We start from the raw sequence: 19,215 nt of genomic DNA, 5'->3' as shown, positions 1-19,215 counted from the left end.
GTATAAAACTCCCAAGTATCCTGAACGTTTCATTAAACGTGCCTACATATTTTTGTATCTTATTCAATGTAAATCAATATTAGCATTACTCTAATATATACATATATATATTAGATAAGTTGTAGGACACGCGGTCGTAAGCATGGGGCCAACGTCAGCTTTGGAGTAGCAGAGGAGCTGCGGCGATGCGGCGCGAAGCGGTTGGTTCGCGGCTGAATAAATTCGGAGGGAGGCGCGCTGGAATGCGGGAGGCGGCGCGGCGCGGGCGGGGAGCGCCGTGCGACTGGCGCGCGCGCCGCTGTCCCACGGTCGCGCAGTCCCGCTCCCCTCACCCCTCACACTTTCTTTCGCGCCATAAAGGTCGTTTCAAATATTTCGGAATGCTGTTTGGTGACATTTCACCGACAAACAGAGGGGGACGATTTCAGCCTCCAGCGTTTAGGTGAGCATTGCGCTCGACGTCGAAGCCTGCGTACTGCACTTGTTCTTCTACCCTAAGCGACCGCGATAGCCATTTGCTAATTACTCACTTTAATAGTCTCTTCCGAAACTATATGAACATACATATATTTATTCGGAATTTCCCATGTGAAATCACATAATATGATATTTTTATATCTATTACAAAGCAAACATGTTACTGTTAACCATAGTGCCGTAAGCTTTATCATAGTTATGACATCAGTTGGTTCTCACAGAAGATTTACTATCTAGTATTCAATCTCCAATGTCATCACCGAAGGTGTTTACATCATATATGAAGTTAGTTTATTCATAAGATTGTTTTTAATTGATTTGACGCTATACCGATGCAGTTAGCTTCGTTGGACTAAGATTTTGTGGCAAAGCTTACTCGGTCTACTTTCCACGCTCATGTGTGAACTAAGTTTCTCCAATTAATAGATTCGTTCCAATAGCAAACAGCGAGTTGGAGAAAGCCGCGGCGAGCGGGTCAATGTCCGGCGGAATTCACGGCGGTCGACCGTCGTGAACTTTATCAAGAAATGTGGCGTAACGTTCTAAAATTTCAAAAACAGTACTTGCTTAGCCTTTCTGAGAAGATGAGATCGGTGGCCGCCAGAAGAAGCAACCGTCAGCGACAAAGGCAGCGGTCGCAGTCGCGGAACGAACTCGCAGTTTGTAGAGTCGTGCGCCGCTATGAATGGAATGTGGCGGCGGAGGTTGCGCAAGCGGCGAGCGGCGCGCAGCTCGCGGCTCGCAGGAATGCGGCGCGCGCGGGACGGGGCGCAGGCCGAGGGGCGCGCTGCAGCCTGCGCTGCATCTCCCGGCCATTCACGCCGGCCGCCGTGTGCTCCGCGAAATAACTCACCGTTACAGCCGCGGAATGCTCGCTCTATCTCTAAACCTGCAGCCGCACCACCGCGCTTCTACTATACCACATTCCTACAATAATGCCGGCCGCCCGCGTCGACCGCGCTCGCTAATGATATTCGCCGATAACGAGTGATATTCATTCCATGATAAGTGTACTACTCTTTGTTTACTACGTTCAGGCCAGGTCTAGGATATCTATTTTTTAATTTGATTCGTTGATTAGATAAATTAAAATTGGGCAGTCTTCTTTTACAACCGGTCATAATAGTTTACTTATGACACTTTAAGATAAATGTGGCAAACGAATTCAGTAAATATTTTATAATAACATAATTTGAATAAGCAGTCAAAATATAGTAATTAATCATTACGTAACGAATATACTTTGAACATCATAAATAATAATTATTCAAATTAAACATTTAAAATATTTCATTAGTAGATGATTTTAGATTGTTATACATATTAGATGAACAATGTGGACACGAGTCCCGCCATCGCCGACGCGCTGGTCCGATGGTGGTCGGTGGAGTGGCATTGCAGAGGCACCGTAAATGCGCGAAAGTGCGCGCCGCACTATCAATAGTCCGCTCGTCACTCGCCCTACATACTTGTCGGCTGTCGCGACGTCGCATTTATACATTATACGTCTCCTTAGTAACCTTTGCTATTCGCTTGTCCTTATTTTTCTAATACATTTTGTAAGTAAATGTAAATATGATGACTATGATATTTCAACTTTTTTTTTTAAACTGATCACAATATCAAATTTAAATAATGTTAGACTAAAAAACCACAAACTTATTATTATAATATAACACACTATTTAAAATGTAATAACACAAGTGCGAACGTTTTCGTTTAAGATATGAGACACCTATTTAAATTGCGTGTTTTATGGCTGACTATATTGCCGTATAGTCCGGGTTCATAGTTATCATTGTTTAAAACGAGTCCTTGTAATGTTCCAACGGTACAGTTGTCATTATCACAAGTGTAAACATCGAGTTCTTGATAAAAAGTAACATATTTGCACTATTTCCCATAGTTGTCAGCAATTAGAACAGTGTTTGCGAGTGCGGGTATGGTATGTGCGGAGGTATTGGAGGGGAGAGGAGGGGGCGGTGACACGTGTGGCCCACATAGTGCGAGCCCATTGAGTGTTGCGGACGTGACGTCACCGTAGCTTCACGCACCTGCAACTGCGACGATTCTAGTGCCGCTGACGCAATTATCGATGCATTTTTTACACAAATTTTATGTTACTATTTACTATTCAATAAGTCAGTCTCGCTTCTCAGTTAATTATTTTAAGATTCACGTTCGCGCGTTCGCAATTTACTACGACATCAGGTGACGTATTAATAAAATACCGCAAGCGATCGGCGTCGATAAATTAGCAAAATAATTGTAGCGGCGCCACGACTCCCGCGCAACCGCCCCAACAAGGACGGAGCGCTTATTCGGACCATTTGTGGTCACCACTGGCGCACTCCGAAGTCCACGCCTCGCCTAATTAGTACCCGGTCGTGGTGTGGGTGAGCCCGCATTGCTTTACTATGCTGCGCGAGCCGCCTTCGTTACTTCTATATCAGAGAGCGACACTGGTAAATATGTTCAGTAGACGACGGTTGCTCGGTTTTACTTATTGATAATCAATCGTACAATTTATTAGGACCATGTTAGAATGTATGTTTGTTTTATGTTACAGAGAGGCGCGAGGCTGCCGAGGTGGCGGCTGAGTCAGCAGCAAGCATGATGTCATATGGCATGCGGATAATTGGAGCGTCCCGGCGCACGTCACATCCCATTCCCGCCGCATACTTCACCCAATCGAGCGATGACAAATCCATTCATATTACCCACTCTATTGTGCGTTACAGCTCTGTTTAGAATTAATTTATCCTACACTGTATTTGCCTTATTTGTATGTATTATGTGATATATTTACCTTAAGCGAATTGTACGAAATACGTGAATCTAGAAACGAAGACGACGTAGATATTCGAAGAACCAGAAGAATCGGAGATAAAGAAGAAAATAAGATTTACGAAACTGGTTTTCATAATGGTTTGACAGATTGTTCTATATTCTGAGATCATTGTGAAAGCTGATTTTGTTCCTAAATCGATTCATTTATGTCGACGGAATCAACGCAGTGCGAACACTTGAAGATAGTCACCACATCGAGCTATGTACACCAGACTTCAGTTCACACGTTTGATACATTAAAATGCACTTGTATACATAATAGTTGAACTAATTGACGTTGCAGAGGGCACGATCAATTAGTTCGATTAATGTGTATTTTTAACGCTATTTTAATGATAAATGTTGTTTATATACCATTAATTACTATTACATGTATATTTCCTATTATAGCTGTGTAAATATTATTTTTTACGTGATTGTCTCATAAAATGTTTTTTTGGTGCATGTCTATTTGTTAACTTTATTTATTTAAACATAAACTAATTTTTTTTCAGGGATCCAATTGGTTTCTTTTGAATGACGTAATTGTATATTTCATTATTTGTTTACCTGTACTTGATTTTCATGTATTTTTTGTATTTCTGATGCACGTGTACTAATAAAAATTTACTTACAGCTTACCCTGCGGAACTCTACAAAAAATTGTTTTCTCAAAATTAATAAATCTTATTGAACAAAAATCAAATGTAGATGTTTTTTTCTAGACGAGTGTGCACTTATTAAAGTTCCAAAACAACTTTGCATGAACTAAATATAAAAATAAACGATTTTATCATCAACATATTTCTAAACTCACTTTTTCTTGAAATAGAAACCTTATAAAATAATTAATTTCATGTAAATATCAATTTTTTTACTAAAGTTTTTTAACCTAACTTCAGCTTATAAAATAATAAATAAATACTTAAATTATACATTATATAATCTTCTAATATCAAAATATTTGACTCTTCACACGTGTGTCGGACATATTATTTCTTTTTGTTTGATTCTGCTACTTGTCCAACTCAATGATCAAAACAGTTAATAATTTTTATAACTAGAAGATAAAATGAATAAAAACTCGTTTTTAAAATAAATTACCGACACATTTAACACAAATTATACCATTTTTTAATGGTTTAAGAAAGTATTAAAATTTTTAAAGATTTTTCATCTTCAAGTAAATAAACGTTTTTTAGTCGAAAAACTTTATAAAACGATGTACTTATATATGCTTTAATTCGATGTATACCTAACCATATAACGAATATAAATAACGAATATGTATACAATAACATTGCATCAAATCTGGATGAATACTTGCTCGTTAATTGCATTTCGATCTAACTATAGGTTATACTATCGATATACTCTTCTCTTAAGAAGAATTCGGGGAATATTTACGAAAAAGTAAAATTACATACTTTTAAAAATTACAGCCCATATACGAAAATTATTACAATGCCTACATAAAATTATTATCTAATACTAAACGATTTTTTTTTATTACGATTATTTTAAAAAATACTATCATAGACATATATATAGAGGTATAAAATATTTTCGAAATCTATTAAATAAAATCATGCATTTCATACAAAACTTTATACATTTGACATTTTTATTACCTAGAAGCTATTACCAACTTATTTATTTAGTCATTATTGGTTTAGAATATATAAAGGAAACTTATGAACATACTGAAGTAGGAACTACTGATCCTGAACAAATTCTGAGAAATTAATGAAAATGACATCTTTTATAATCTTACCAGTAAACCACCGAAGCAAGCAAAATAAATACACAGACAAATAGATTAATGCCACCATAACCTTTTTTTGGCCTAACCACAGTCGGTTAAAAACTATAGGTATCAAAGAGTAAATCAATAGACTTTTTTTAAGTTCGATATAAGAAAATACGTACGTATAGATAAAAAAATGGCTTAAAAGTCAGATGACTATTGAATAACTATTTTCAAAATAAAAAAAATATTTAACTTTATTTAAGTAGATAAGCACCTTTGAATTAACATTTTAATGTTTAATGTAGAATTGCCACTTTATATAGAATTTTGGATTTTGGCAAAGACAAACAGGGGTTTAGGGGTATCCATGTAGGTCATGGATGACATGGACAAATCTGCTAAACGCCCGTTCACCATTTTATATATAATAAAAACATTTTTTTGAAAATAATTTAACATCTAATCTGCCCACTGATAATTACAAATATTTATTAAAGGGTTGCAGTATATTGACTGTACAAAGGTAGGATAATCATTAGTCTTTTAATTGAATACTTGTATGAAAGATTTGATGAAATATAGGTAGGTATAGGTATGTTTCTTAATATAAGATTTTAAATACTTGTAGTAATACATGTTTCTTAATGTTTGTATGTAAAGCAAATTCGACACATGCAGGTTTCCTCATGATATTTTCCTTATCCGCCTTGGTCCAGATGAATTAGATACCGGATATAGGGGAAGGTAACCAGGGCAGCTACCCTGGGGCCTTCACAAGAGAGATTCACATAATTCCAACAAGTTAACAATTTTAATGTAGATATCTAGATATAATGAAATTAGTGATATTAATTAGTTAATAAATTATTGACAAGCTAGTCTGGCGGAAGGGAAAATGTTCAAATAATTTGTGAAATATTAATTGGATCTCTCTGTTGCTAGAGGCCCTGACGCCTCAAATTCGGTCTCCAGTGCTTTAAATCCGGTTTTGATTATCAGCACGTTAGAATATCATGGTTGACTCATGTATATTTTATAAAGGTAGAATTTGAGTTGTAAAATGTATTATGGCATTGGTTGGCGGACGAGCATATGGGCCACCTGATGGTAAGTGGTCACCACCGCCTATAGACATTCGATTATTTATTCTATATACGCTTGCTGGCTTGTCAGAAATAATCGGCAGACTATCCGATCGCGTCTGACGTCCCCGTTTGGACATCTGTGATCTGACATTTTCAACTTGACAATTTGTCTTAACAATTTGAGGTTATAAAATGCTTCAAAGATATGATTAAAATAAACCTCAAAGCAAAACAACTAAAAAGGTGTTAAGTCAAGTTAAGATTTTTTAATAAAAACGTTTTAGAAAATTCTTCTGCTGCAACATGGAGTCGGCTGAATTTGATGCTGCTCTTGGTGGACCCGAAAATTTGCCACATTCGGCAAATAGTTTGAAATTTGCTGCTTCTAGAAGTGTAGAAATAGCTGCTATGACTGAAAGTATACTACGGCCAAGTAAAACGAAACTCATATTTCAAAGTTTACCTGTACACATGCGCCGAAGGGTAATGAGCCACAATTGCAAACGTTTACCCAAACGATTACGAGAGAGTCAATTGGAACAACTTAAAAAGAGTGGAATATCTCGACAACAAAAGCGAAAGCCTTCTCGAAAACATAGACGAAGGAAAACAAATTTGTTAGAAGAATATAACAGGCGACAAAGAAGAAATATTTGGTTAGAAACACATATCTGGCATGCTAAAAGGTTTCATATGGTAGAACGTTGGGGACACCGCTTAGCTTACAGATCATGTGATAAGGCATTTAGAGCCTGCTATCGGGCAAGCTCGGCTCATTGTCTAATGCAAGACATATCATACTATACTCCTATCCAAATACAAGGACCAGTTGACACAATTAAGGACTTATTCAGTAATATCACAGACAACAGTTGTGGACTTGGAGTTTGTGCAAAAGCATATATTAATGGAAATAGAGAAGGCACGATTAATTTATATAAACCAAATTGTTATCCATATGATTTTATTGGTCAAATTGATTTTTTATGGATATCTTCTGATGATTGCTATAAGGAAATGTGGTTATTTGTACATCCCTCTCAAGCTAAAATAGTAGAGAATGTGTTAACTGAATTGGTTAGTAAACCAAGTACAGACTTATCAAATGTAGATAGTGAAGAAAATTTAACTGCGAAACGGAGAAAAATATCAAGAAAATACTCTGATGTTAGTATTAAACCAATGGCTGGAATTTTTAATAGAATTCGCTTGACGGGACCCAAAAGTCATGCAGTATTGGTTCAGTCACTGAAATGTGTAGATAACATAGAAAATGTACAATCTAATAATTGGATTCAGCATGTAATGAAGAAAGAAGTAAATTTGTTACTAAAAGAGAAAAAAGAATATTGGGAACAAATTAGTTCTTTGACTTCACCATCTCAACTATCTCCAAGATTAATAATTGGTTTAGTTATAAAAGACCCTCGATGGAGTCGCCCTGCCAAGAGAACAAAAGCTCAAAACAACTATATTACAAGCATTGATGCTGAAACATTAATTAATGTGCCTCCCTACTTATCCTCATCGCCATTGTGGGACACATCTGTATGTGATATTATAAAAGAACAAAAAATTACTAATGCAAAATTTATTGAACATGTAACTAAAACACATTTTGTCCCAGGAGAAATCAATGAAGATGATCCAACACTACAATGTATACCCATTATTTTGGTACAAAGACCTGGATCACAAAATTCAGACCACAAAAAAATTGGTACATGATTTGCTTCTTCAAACTAATTACATATTTATTAAAAATCTAAAAATGTAAATTAAAATTTTTATCACATTTTAGGTTATGGCTGTGGATGGGATATTATTATACCTTCTGGGTATGGTCTTCCCTTTTGGCTTACTCTAATAATGTTTGGAGCAAGGTCAGGTGGATTAAGAGAAACAGAAAATTTGGCATTTGAAATGGGTCAGTGCTATTTGCCACCAGACTCAGAAGCAGGAAGATTAGAAGAAATAAGAATTGAATCTGAATTAAAAGAAAAGTATTTTAGGAGACCACCAAGTAAAAGAGTTAATTTTGTGAAACTTGCTGTTCCCTATCCATTTATTTGCCCATGGAAAATATTGCTTAAAGACTGGGGCAACAATGTTGAGGGAAAAATGTTTGTTCTGCGTGATAAAAAAGTGTTAGATACATTACAGGTACATTTAAAATAAATAATTTTATATACAATGTCACATTTGTATTTTAGGTGTGCTATTTACTTAAAATGACCTGGGAATACATATGATTTGTCTTATAACATACCGTAATATCCAAAAAATATTTATTGCTGTTGAAGCATACCTACCAATTCGCTAACCATAATTTTTGGGTCTGAACTATTATTATAGCATGTCAGGCAGAAGTGAAAAATTTTAATACAGATCTAATTATTGTTTGTTGTATGCAAAAACATATTTTATATCTAAAAGTGTGTTGGATACACTTAAGTTACAAATCAATAGATGAATTATGGAAAACATAATGTGTATATAAATCAAATAAGTATTTAATATGTAATACATAGCCATAGATTGATAAAACAAGATATTATAGATTCATGTCAATGTTCAGTGGATAAAGTTTTGTAAAAGCACAAATGTAATAAATCAACCTTATTTTATTCTTTACAGGACTGCATAAACAACAAAAAGAAGGTACCTAAAATAGAAAATTCTGATGCTTGTTTAGTTCCTATTTATATAGAAATGCAAGGAAAAGGAAATTTAACGAAATATTCAACAATTTGCTTGCCACTTGTAAAAGATATTAGTGCAAGTGAAGAATTAATGGAGCCTCATCATGAAGATCCTAATACAAAATTACGAAAACAAAAAAGGTTGGAACGACAGAAATTACTTAAACAGAGGAGAAGAAAGCGTATAAAATTGAGAAAAAAACAAATTGTAGTAAGTAGGTTGTTATTGTCATTCTAGGAAACTCAAATGCATACCAAGTTTTAATAAGGAAATTCATAATTTTGAAATTATTTAATTGTCTTACTACAGAAACTAAAACAAAAATATATTTTAATAATTACTTTTTATTAAAATATATTAGTATGTTAACAACAACAATTAACATATGTTTTTATAATGAGCGAATTTAAATTCATATTATTTGGAAAAGGTACAACTACTAAAAATGGTAAAAAAAAAGTCAGGGAATTTCGTTCATAGGTTCTGCTTGAAAAATAAGTTGATTTGATTGGTTTTTAAAACTAAGTTAGTGTAAAATGAAAGCTAATATGAAATTTGCTTATGAAGTGGTTAATTTTATAACTTTTATTTTATTTTTCAGATCAATCAAAAAACTAAGAGACACAGTAAAACAGAACCATCTGAGTATGTTAAAGCAATGAGGGAATTGTGGCTTCCTTCAAATATAAAATCCATTCGCAATATGGGTATTCGAGAAGTCATGGGATATGTGACCCAAGGAGCTTTTAGTTTTTCTGAAGCTAATATTCGTGGAATTGGATATATAGCTTATAATGCAATCATGAAACTTGACGACCATTACTTGAACAAAGTTCTTGTAAGATGCACAACTTCAAAAAAATACAGGCTAGCAAATATTCATATAATAAAATATCCTTAAGTTTTATGTTGGTTTTACTTTTCACATTAAGAGTGCTGGATCATAATATCCAGAATAATCTAGTATCATTGGACAGTTCAATCAAACTTATTTTTTATACTATTAGAGAATGTATAAGTCAACAAAATTAAATTACATTTTTTTACAAAATTCTTGTTTATTTTAGCTCACAAATGTCAAAATTATTAGATCTATAAACCTAAGGCCTAGGTTTAGTATTCACTTTGTATGATGCTAACACCCAATTTACAAATACTTAAAGTCGGTATTAAAATAAAGATGATCTTAATGTTCATACACAGGAATTAATCATAAACAATTCAATATTACTTAAGCTAATTTACTTAAAGCCTAAGCTTGAAATACAACATCGTAACGCAATTTGCCAGTATAACACTTTTATTGCTGCAGTTTGATTTGCAAGCAAAAACAGTTAACAACATAGGTCTTGTTTTATAATCACGGATTTTTTCAAAACCCTGGTACACACTTAGTAGTATTTCAACTACTCTCTGTGAGTTCTGCTATACCAGCGTTTCTCGTACTCCTATATCTTCGACCTCTTTCTAGCGATTGCATCCTCAACAGCTTTCAATTGTTTTAAGAGTTCTTCTCTTCTGGAAACAGATTTCTTCGTCGGTGCTGCCCCGCTCACGGGTGAAGTTGCTCCTCTCTTCTTACCTACTATTTCTAAACGAATAAACAGAATATTAATATTTTATGTTTACTAAAAGTATGCTATGAAGAATTTGAAATAAATTATACCTTTGTCGCTTGAGACTTCTTTTTTACTAGTGACAGCTGAAGCTGCGGGTACTAAGCCAGAATTTGACTTTGCATTTAATCTGTTAATATAAAAAATGTCAAAAATCAAAAACAAATATGCCATATTGTACACCAAAAAATATTAAAAATAATAAACAGAGATACATGTTACAGATGTATGTACAAAAGCCGGTCTTATTGCTTAATTAGAAATCTTTGGGTGGAGCACTAGTAGTTGAAGTTGCGGTGATGAGGTGTACAGGAGTTCACATAAATTTATTTAAATAAATGTAATTTTATTATACATACATAATTATAAAAATATATAAATACAAACATGTATAAAATTAACTGATTATAACTAAAAAATACTTCACATTTGTTGTTTGAAATTATTTACTTGGTGCAAGCCCATCTGGGTAGGTACCACCCACTCATCAGATATTCTACTGCCAAATAACACTACTCTGTATTGTTGTGTTCCGATTAGAAGGGTGAGTGAGCCAGTGTAATCACAGGCACAAGGGACATAACAACTTAGTTCCTATGGTTGGTGGCGCATGGCTGATGTAAGAAATGGTTAACACTTACCACCAGGTGGCCCCTATGCACGTCCGCTAACCAATGCCATTAAAAAAAAATTTAGTGGCTACAACGCCGTTATGAAGCATACCTCGGCCTAGCAGCCGCGTTAAGTAGACGCGCATGTCGAGCTCGTCGTGCGCCGGAACTGCCTGACGAAGAAGACGAACGCGACTCGCTCTCGGACTCGCTGGATGAAGATGATGATTCTAAAAAATATATTTCATGCAATAATTAAACCTTTTGGACATACACCAAGAAATAAGTTTTTATGAACTCTGTATAAACATTGTTGTAATTATAATAATTTAAATTTACCTGAACCCGATGATGATGATCTGGAATATTTTTTTCTATTTCTATTGCGACTTGCAGGTTTATTTCGACCATAGGGATCCATTTCCTCCTGCAAATTTATTAGAAAATAATTGTTAAAATTAACATGATACTGCTTCCATGATTTTTAAAATGAATATTATTTGATTAAATCTTTTGCACTACAATTTTCAACCTTTGCTGTTTCCCAAAATGGTAGGACCTAGTACGGTCACTTGCGATGTCTCATGAAGTAACAAATTATAACTTCACTTTGATACCTGTGCACGTGGCGTAGTGCGAGTGTGCTCACCTTGTGTCGGTGCGGCGCGGGCGGCGGCGGGTTGGCGGCGAGCTGTCGCGCGGCGGCGGGCGAGGCCGCCCGGCGGCGCGGCGCGGGCGGGTTCATGGCCGTGGCTCGCGCCGACGCCAGCCGCCGCTCGCGAACTATTACCGATGGTGACAGCCTGGACATAGGAACGGTTTCAAATAGTGAGGAATGTAATATCTAATTTATTAACATGGTTTCCTTAATAGATAGGACTCATTCCATTAAATGAGATATCGGACCGAATTTGTCTAGTTATCTTAATAAAATGCAATAACACACAAATTCAATTGTATTAATATAACTGGTATTCTTATCTTTTCAATAAAAACATTCAATTTTTTTTATATAAGAATATGCTTATATATAATCAAAAAAGGCCAAATATTACATACATACAAGCCACACAACATTAAATCAATTAGATAATCATGCAAGTCATATATATATCATATTATTCACCTTTGTCGTGAAGATGACGATGCTCTTCTTTTACGCCTCACCCCAGGGCTGCCTGAACTACGCGAACTGGAATTTGAAGAGCTGTGGGCTCAAAAGGAAGCCAGGGCGGGTAGGTGGAGAAACACACACACGTGCAAACAAACAGGTGCATACGGACACACGCATGTTCGTAGTCGCGTACACACACACAATTATATCGCATACACGCACATTCACAACCAGCAGCAAATTCCAGTGAGTGTTCATGCAGAAGTTAACGAAGAAATGAGAATCGTAAGTGAGGTCCAAAACACCACGACATTAGTTATGAAAGCATAACCCAGCCGGGAAAATAGTGGGGAGGAAGCGGATAAGAATAATATAATTAATATTTTTTTTCATTATAATAATATTGTCTGTTAGTCTGTTACTGTATGAACGATAGGTGTAATAATTATAATATTTATGCTTTGTAGATTGATTGTTTCATAAAATAATTTATTATATAAATTTAACGGTATTTGTATAGTAGTAGTCTCTAAATTTTTAACTTCCTTACTTTACTTTCCACTACATAATACAGTGCTGAAAGCGCATCATCACTGACACGAGTTTCATCTTAAAATTAGGATTTCAAGTTCTACTAAAATTTCAAGCGCTCAAAGCACATACCTGGACGACGAGTAGGAATCCTCTGAAGATGGAGGTTTTCTTTTCCTGGCTGCGGGTTCGGCGCGCATCCAAGGGTCGGCCCACTCATCTCCGCGTCCGTCGCGCCCCTCTCGACCCTCTCGTCCTTCCCGACCGCGGACCTCTCGCCCTTCTCGAACTTCGCGACTCTCCCGCCGCTCTATTTCCGCGCGCTGTACTATGACTTCACGAGACGAACGGACGCGACGCTGTAGCGAATAATATTTTTTTAAAGTAGTGTTTATGATGATGCCTATGCGATGTTTTTATGAATTTATTGTATGTGATACCTTGTGGTACGGCAATTCTTCTGGAGCAGGCATGGGCTCATCGTAGTAAGGTGGACGCTCAAAAGGCCGTTCGCGCTCGAAACCACGTTCGCGCTCGTAGTATCGTTCGCGCTCGTCCACGGGTGGACGGGGGAATCGACCGCCACGATACATCATGCCGTATTGCCTTCAAATAAAAATAATTTTACAATAACATCTGAGTCAAATTCATGTGAAACCAAAGATCGTATGGTAAGTTTGGCGCTTTTGAAGATAGAATTTGGAAGTCCAGAAGCTAACCAATTTATCCAAAAACTCTTACATTTGAGAAACCTTTCATAACTTGGCTATGTCAGTCGCGCATGAACGCATTGCCATGGCATGCACACGAACACAGTGAACTCCGTTAACAAAGTTTTTAAGCCATTGGTCTGAACAAAAGATAAAAAGATATGTCACGCGATTTGCTAATACCTTAGCTATATTGTGCACTACTTCTGGACTAATATATCTTTTTCCAAAGTTCCGATAGCAAATTCATTGATGTCCAATACGCAATTTTTTCGAAAATTCATAATGAATATCATACTTTATTCATGCTCTCGACCAATGATTTCATGTTGTTTATTTGGGTTTAGTCCTGTTGTGATTGGAGTAGACTATAGATTTTGGTTCCCCTATTTCCACTACGTCACATATTTTCTAAAATTAAAGTCATTTGAGACTGAAAAGAATGATGGAATTACAGTTTCCCATATCGAAGTCAGTGCGTTCCGTACCTGTAGACGTCGGGGTCGCGGTGCGCGGGCGGCAGGTCGTGCGGCGGCGACGCGCCCACGGCGGCGGCCGCGTACGCCAGCTCCGCGTCCGGGTCGTGGACCACCCCGCCCACGGACAGGTGCAATTTCTTCTCCTCGAAGTCCATGTCTTGCTCCTTGCGCTTGTTCGCTATTCGGAGCATCTGATAGGGTCATGTTTTTAATTTCGAATAGAATATATCGATGTAGTTGTCATTCTAGATGTATATTTATGGATTAAACAGCTTCATTTTAAATACGATCGTTTAGATCGGTCAGTAAGAGTACCTCCTTGGCGGTGCGCAGGCCGCGCTCCCAGGCGGACTCGGGCGGCGCGGCGTCGCGCGGCGCGGGGAAGGCGGCGCCGGGCGGCACGCCGCGGATCACCTCGAACATGTTGTAGTTGCCCTTGTCCGTTACACCCGGGTGCAGGAATCTGTAATGCAATTAGTATAATCTGATTATAAAAAATAAAATGAATAGTTACATGTATTTTTATTTTGAGAGGTGATAGTGCGAGAAAAGCCAGTTCTCTCGAACGAGTTCCCACGAGTACCTGCAACTGACGCCCCAGGTGCAGGCTCCCCTCGAGAAGAACCTGCAGACGGGCCTTGGCTCGTTCTCTTCGGGACGTCGTTCCGCCTCATCGGACACCTCGCCCTCTTCGAGGGAGGAACCACGCGACCGTCTACCGGCTTTCACGTCCTCTGCAAAGGCATTATTATTTTAAATGTTAATACTGTGAACATAACAATACAGAAACATTAATATTTAGTTATATTTTATCATCATACAAATATGATTTCTAGTGGCTAGTTAGCTAACATGAGTTGCTGCAAATACAAATTTAATTTTTTTTCCAAAAACCACATTCCGTTTCAGTGCTTGATGTCATATTGAATAACTGATTACCATCCCATAAGAGAGTTCCTTTTTCTAATCAAAGACAATTAAATTTAGACATAGAACATTTTGTTACTTTTTAATAATTGGTTTATTCTTAACAAAATAAGCTTGTCAACAATAATAATACATTTTTGTGTCTTTCTTTTAAGACTCTGAATCTGACATCTGCATTTTTAATTGAATACCTTATAACAGGAATCATCACGACTGACTGCCACTGACCCGCATGTTACGTACACACATCATAGCCGACAGGTTAGATTTGTTTTATTACAGCCTGAGTGAACTCACAACTATAGCCACTTGGAATATATCATATATAATGTAGAGACTTATTTTAAATATTGTTAATAAACGTTCTACAGCATGTTTATTAACAATATAATATATAATATAATATTGAATTAGGACAACCATGTCCTGTAATGATATGTATACAGTTTTGAATTATAAATAAATCACAACTATACTTTGTCAAAGCTTCAAAACATGTATGATAAAATTATTATATAATATATGTAATTATTACATTTAAATATAACACAAAACAAAACACTTGAAACAGAGTGAGATAGAAATAAACTTACCTTTCTCCCTGGCTTGTGCTTCTATGTCTCCATTCGACTGATCTCTGGTTTTTGCAGGTTCAATACATTCACCCTCTTCTGCCTCAAAATCTAATTGCTCCTCAGCATCTTCAGTATTACTTGTTTTTTCTTGGGGCACCTTTTAAAAGCATAAGTAAATACAACTACATTCAGTAACCAAAGTATATAAAGAATATAAAAGGTTTTATACATATTTTTGTAAGCACTTACTTTTTCCAATTTATAGGCATCTCCTTTCCCACTATCCGACTTGGGGGATGATTGGGAGCTTGTGGCTTCATTACCATTGACAACTTCCTTTTTCTTATTGGGTGATGGAGATTTTGATTTAATCTATAAAATAAAAAGAAATATGAATTACTATCAAAAGTTTGTAACTTGATGTAAGTTTGACAATAATATTATTCTTTAGACACAAAGAAAACATCTAACATTAACTATATATTATGTTTGTCATGAACACAAATTCAATAAATCAATCTCAATTTATTTTGACATTCATTTATAACTTTGTCTTTTTATGCAAATGATTGCATTATTTGTTTAGCATGGTTTTATAAGATTAAAAATAGTGAGGCCGACCTAGTACCTGTTGGGCAGGTGTAATAGTAAATACAGCCGGTAGAAATTGGCTATCCATGCTTTTACCCACAAATTATGTAAAAATATAATATTTATACTATTGTATAATTTGTACTATTGCTTTTTTGTTTTTTGATATACATATATATATAGTATTAAGTAGATTCTTAAATAAATTGTTCCTAGTCTCTATTATGTAACTTGTGTGGAAAAAAATAAAGCTTTATTAATATAGTTTGTAATATAAAAAGGATATTTTTACATAAAAATATTATATAAAAGATTATTATTATGTGCATAATTGGTCATATCAAAATCATATACTTAGTGCTTGAATTAAAACTTTTATGGTATGAAAACAATGTAATTGTATACCAATAAATAATTAAGAAAATAAATACATTATGTATTTACATTTCAGGATATTTTTTAATTAATGAATATGACTCTGACTAAATAATTTTGATCTATTAAATCTTTAAGGAGATATTAAAATATACACTTATATTATGATAAATAATTATTTATACAAATGAGGAAAAAATCATTCTCCAGACTATTAAATACTGGAAAAGAAACAGATGCTTAATAAATATTGCAAAACCTATCAATGCTCTTTAATAATTCTTGAAATCAAATATTTTTTACATATCTTAGAACCTTTAATCTCAAATGTGATCACACCAATCTGATAAAAATATATACTGAAACGGTTATCAGGAATAGTATGCATATTAAAAATTCATTAAATTTGTACCAACCTTTGTTTCTTTTTCCATATCATCGGGTCCTATTGAATCTACATCAGAAACATCTGACAAGTCTTCATGACTTATGTTGTGATCTTTATCTTGTTTGTCACTTGTCACTGATTTGCTTCTTGACTTGCTTCTTGACTTGCTTCTAGACTTGCCATCTTCTTGATCTGATTCCATTTCCCCTGAAAATATTTTTTTATAATTCCTTTGAATGGATTTATACTTACATAAAAATAGGTATAGGTTGGTTTTTTAATTACTTTATTTTACTGGAAAAACTTGTGAAATAAATCAAATAATCATAGCTTGATTCGATAAATTATTTGTGTTTTATGAAAAAATCAATAATTTCTTACAGAAACCTTAATAAAAGTTAGGCCAGGAGAAATACATTAATTTTATAGAAAAATCAAAAAAATTACCATCAGATATAGCTTCAGTAACAGGATCCTTAGAATTAGTTCTTTTGTTGTATGTAGTTGAACTTCTGCTTGATTGACTTGATTCTGACCTACTTCGGTTTCGTGGTGCAGCAACCATTTTTTGTTCAGCCTTTGTGTGTCTTCTCCATTTTTCTTTTGGGCTCCATTCATTTTTCTTAATTGGGGATCTGGGAGGGGAAGACTGAGATGATGCTCTGTCTGGTGATGGACTTGAAGTAGGAGAACGTGGTTCTAGATTTCTGGAAGGTGGTGATGTCGCCTGTGATGCAGAATCAGGAGACATTGGTTCGGACCTGTTTGTGGGTGTAACAGGTCTAGATTTAACAGAGCTTCCAGGACTCTGAGGTGTTTTTGGACCTTCCCCCGCGGATGGAGGGGCAGATGAATAATGCTCATGTTGTTCTGGAGAACCAATGTTTGAAGCAACATCACTTGGTGATTTTGGTGGATCTGGAGACTTAGGGCCAATTGGTGAAGCTGGCAAAGAATTTTCCGGTGAATTTATATCTGAATGTGCACCACTCAAGTTATCTGGTGAATGTGGTTGTTTACCCATAGAAGCAGATCTCTGAGACAGTTGTGAATGACTTTCTGGTGAAGGAGAACGTGGTCCATTAGACCTAGGTGAGGTAGGAGAACGGGGAGGAGATTTTGGGTCTTTTTTAGAACTGTCTGATGATGAACTTCTACGACTTCTAGAAGTGGAGCTACTACTGCTTGACGATGATCGTACATCTCTAGTAGCATCTCGAGAATCTTCTGAATCCATTCCTGAAAATAGATGTTAATATTCTATGGAATTATTAAGGAGATAAAAAGCCCATCCCATTAAGCTTTTTATTTATGTTAGATTATTATGCTCAAAAATGCCAATTCAATGTTTAACAAAAATATATTGATTAACACTTGGAATACACAATAAAATACAGCAAAAAAAATATATTTAAAAAAAGATTCAAATATACTACTCACTGAAAAACAATATAAATAAAAGGACGCACATGTTTTTATAACGTAATTTAAAATTAATATCCTGTCTGCTGTTTCAAGAAAAGAAAATCAAACAGCCCATAATTTATTGTCAAATAGTTATATTACGAAATCCATTATAAACCTTGTATGAGTTTCACTATTCTTGATATGAAAAAATTGGTTTGTTAGAACTACGTTCTGATGTATATTGAAGACACATCCAGCCTTACCTTCAAGATGACGCCTCGACGCCAGAATTGGTAGCACTTTATAACACTTTTCATTTTGTTAAGACTTTTCAACTTTATATTCACAACACAACTAAACTTGGGTCTGTCACATACTTGTGAACTTGAATAAACTTTTAACTTTCTATTAAACGATAAAACCGACGGAAACTTAGTAAAATCAACACTACTTCAACATGGCTGTGATACAGGAGGAAATATATAATATGAACATAATAAATAATCACTTTTTCATAAGTTCCGTAGGGTTAACTTACGCCCTTACCTTAACTGAGATGAATAAGACGGTAAATTCTTGAAGTATTTAAAAAGATACAATATAATAATCTTCAATTTGCGCCGCAACAAGCCTTTTCATCGCATCGCAGAAATTAAATTCATTCATAGACAAAAAATATTAAACGTCACAGTAGTCAAAACTCAAAGTCAAAGAAACGGTCTAGATTAAAAATATTATTCTATTAACAGTTGTTATAATAAAAAGAAAAGAGAATACAATAATAAAAATGTTTATGTAAAGCTATAATAAAATTCACATTTATTTAAAAAGAAATAAAACCATTTTAATTTTGTGGTAAGCAAAAAATAATAAACACGATTAAAAATATTTCCCAAACATCTCATAACACAGACATGGTATAACATAATTATAATCTTTTACATAATTAGGCTGAAGGGGCTATCATTTTTGCTTACATACATAAAAAATAAAAGCGAATAAAATTTTCGCGGCAATTATAAAATAATTTTTATTTGATCTTGCATG

General features: G+C 35.1%; 3 protein-coding genes across 5 annotated transcripts in view; 2 read left to right on the top strand and 1 right to left on the bottom strand.

Annotated features, from left to right (window-relative positions):
- The window catches only part of LOC125069531, a 67,792-nt gene extending 63,850 nt beyond the window's left edge, over positions 1-3,942 (top strand). Inside the window, exon 5 of the mRNA XM_047679051.1 lies at positions 3,047-3,942. The gene's annotated coding sequence lies outside the window, so the exon portion shown is untranslated. The remainder of the gene's footprint in view (positions 1-3,046) is intronic.
- Positions 3,943-6,173: 2,231 nt separating this feature from the next.
- Positions 6,174-9,749, top strand: LOC125069128 (ribonucleases P/MRP protein subunit POP1). The gene is made up of 4 exons (XM_047678507.1): positions 6,174-7,861; positions 7,943-8,304; positions 8,779-9,054; positions 9,446-9,749. The coding sequence occupies exons 1-4, from the start codon at positions 6,445-6,447 to the stop codon at positions 9,743-9,745; spliced, it is 2,355 nt and encodes a 784-aa protein (XP_047534463.1). The 5' UTR covers positions 6,174-6,444; the 3' UTR covers positions 9,746-9,749.
- Positions 9,750-10,069: 320 nt separating this feature from the next.
- LOC125069127 (zinc finger CCCH domain-containing protein 18) lies at positions 10,070-18,826 on the bottom strand. Of its 3 annotated transcripts, none has more exons than XM_047678505.1 (16): positions 18,715-18,826; positions 17,209-18,000; positions 16,790-16,968; positions 15,657-15,779; positions 15,426-15,564; positions 14,489-14,639; positions 14,221-14,368; positions 13,915-14,096; positions 13,157-13,322; positions 12,849-13,075; positions 12,198-12,278; positions 11,721-11,874; positions 11,411-11,498; positions 11,184-11,301; positions 10,511-10,590; positions 10,070-10,435 (listed from the first exon to the last, which is right to left on the bottom strand). In XM_047678505.1, the coding sequence occupies exons 2-16, from the start codon at positions 17,996-17,998 to the stop codon at positions 10,293-10,295; spliced, it is 2,769 nt and encodes a 922-aa protein (XP_047534461.1). In that variant the 5' UTR covers positions 17,999-18,000; positions 18,715-18,826; the 3' UTR covers positions 10,070-10,292. The 3 variants fall into 3 exon arrangements, with proteins under 3 accessions (XP_047534461.1, XP_047534459.1, XP_047534462.1); XM_047678503.1 differs by having other exon boundaries at positions 18,432-18,819; XM_047678506.1 differs by having other exon boundaries at positions 12,198-12,263; positions 18,432-18,819.
- Between the last annotated feature and the right edge of the window lie 389 nt (positions 18,827-19,215).

This window comes from Vanessa atalanta, chromosome 15 (genome assembly GCF_905147765.1).
Source record: "Vanessa atalanta chromosome 15, ilVanAtal1.2, whole genome shotgun sequence".
NCBI classification, from domain to species: Eukaryota; Metazoa; Arthropoda; class Insecta; order Lepidoptera; family Nymphalidae; genus Vanessa; species Vanessa atalanta.
This window is presented reverse-complemented; position numbering and strand designations above follow the sequence as displayed.

Bases quoted from the DNA above. Each gene is read 5' to 3' on its own strand.
- LOC125069128 (XM_047678507.1), top strand. From the start codon at position 6,445: ATGGAGTCGGCTGAATTTGATGCTGCTCTTGGTGGACCCGAAAATTTG. The intron at 7,862-7,942 runs GTACATGATTTG...ATCACATTTTAG, and splicing joins TTCAGACCACAAAAAAATTG to GTTATGGCTGTGGATGGGAT. The intron at 9,055-9,445 runs GTAAGTAGGTTG...TTTATTTTTCAG, and splicing joins TGAGAAAAAAACAAATTGTA to ATCAATCAAAAAACTAAGAG.
- LOC125069127 (XM_047678505.1), bottom strand. From the start codon at position 17,998: ATGGATTCAGAAGATTCTCGAGATGCTACTAGAGATGTACGATCATCG. The intron at 11,302-11,410 runs GTAAATTTAAAT...TATATTTTTTAG, and splicing joins ATCATCATCATCGGGTTCAG to AATCATCATCTTCATCCAGC. The intron at 10,591-11,183 runs GTATGCTTCATA...TTATATTAACAG, and splicing joins AACGCGGCTGCTAGGCCGAG to ATTAAATGCAAAGTCAAATT.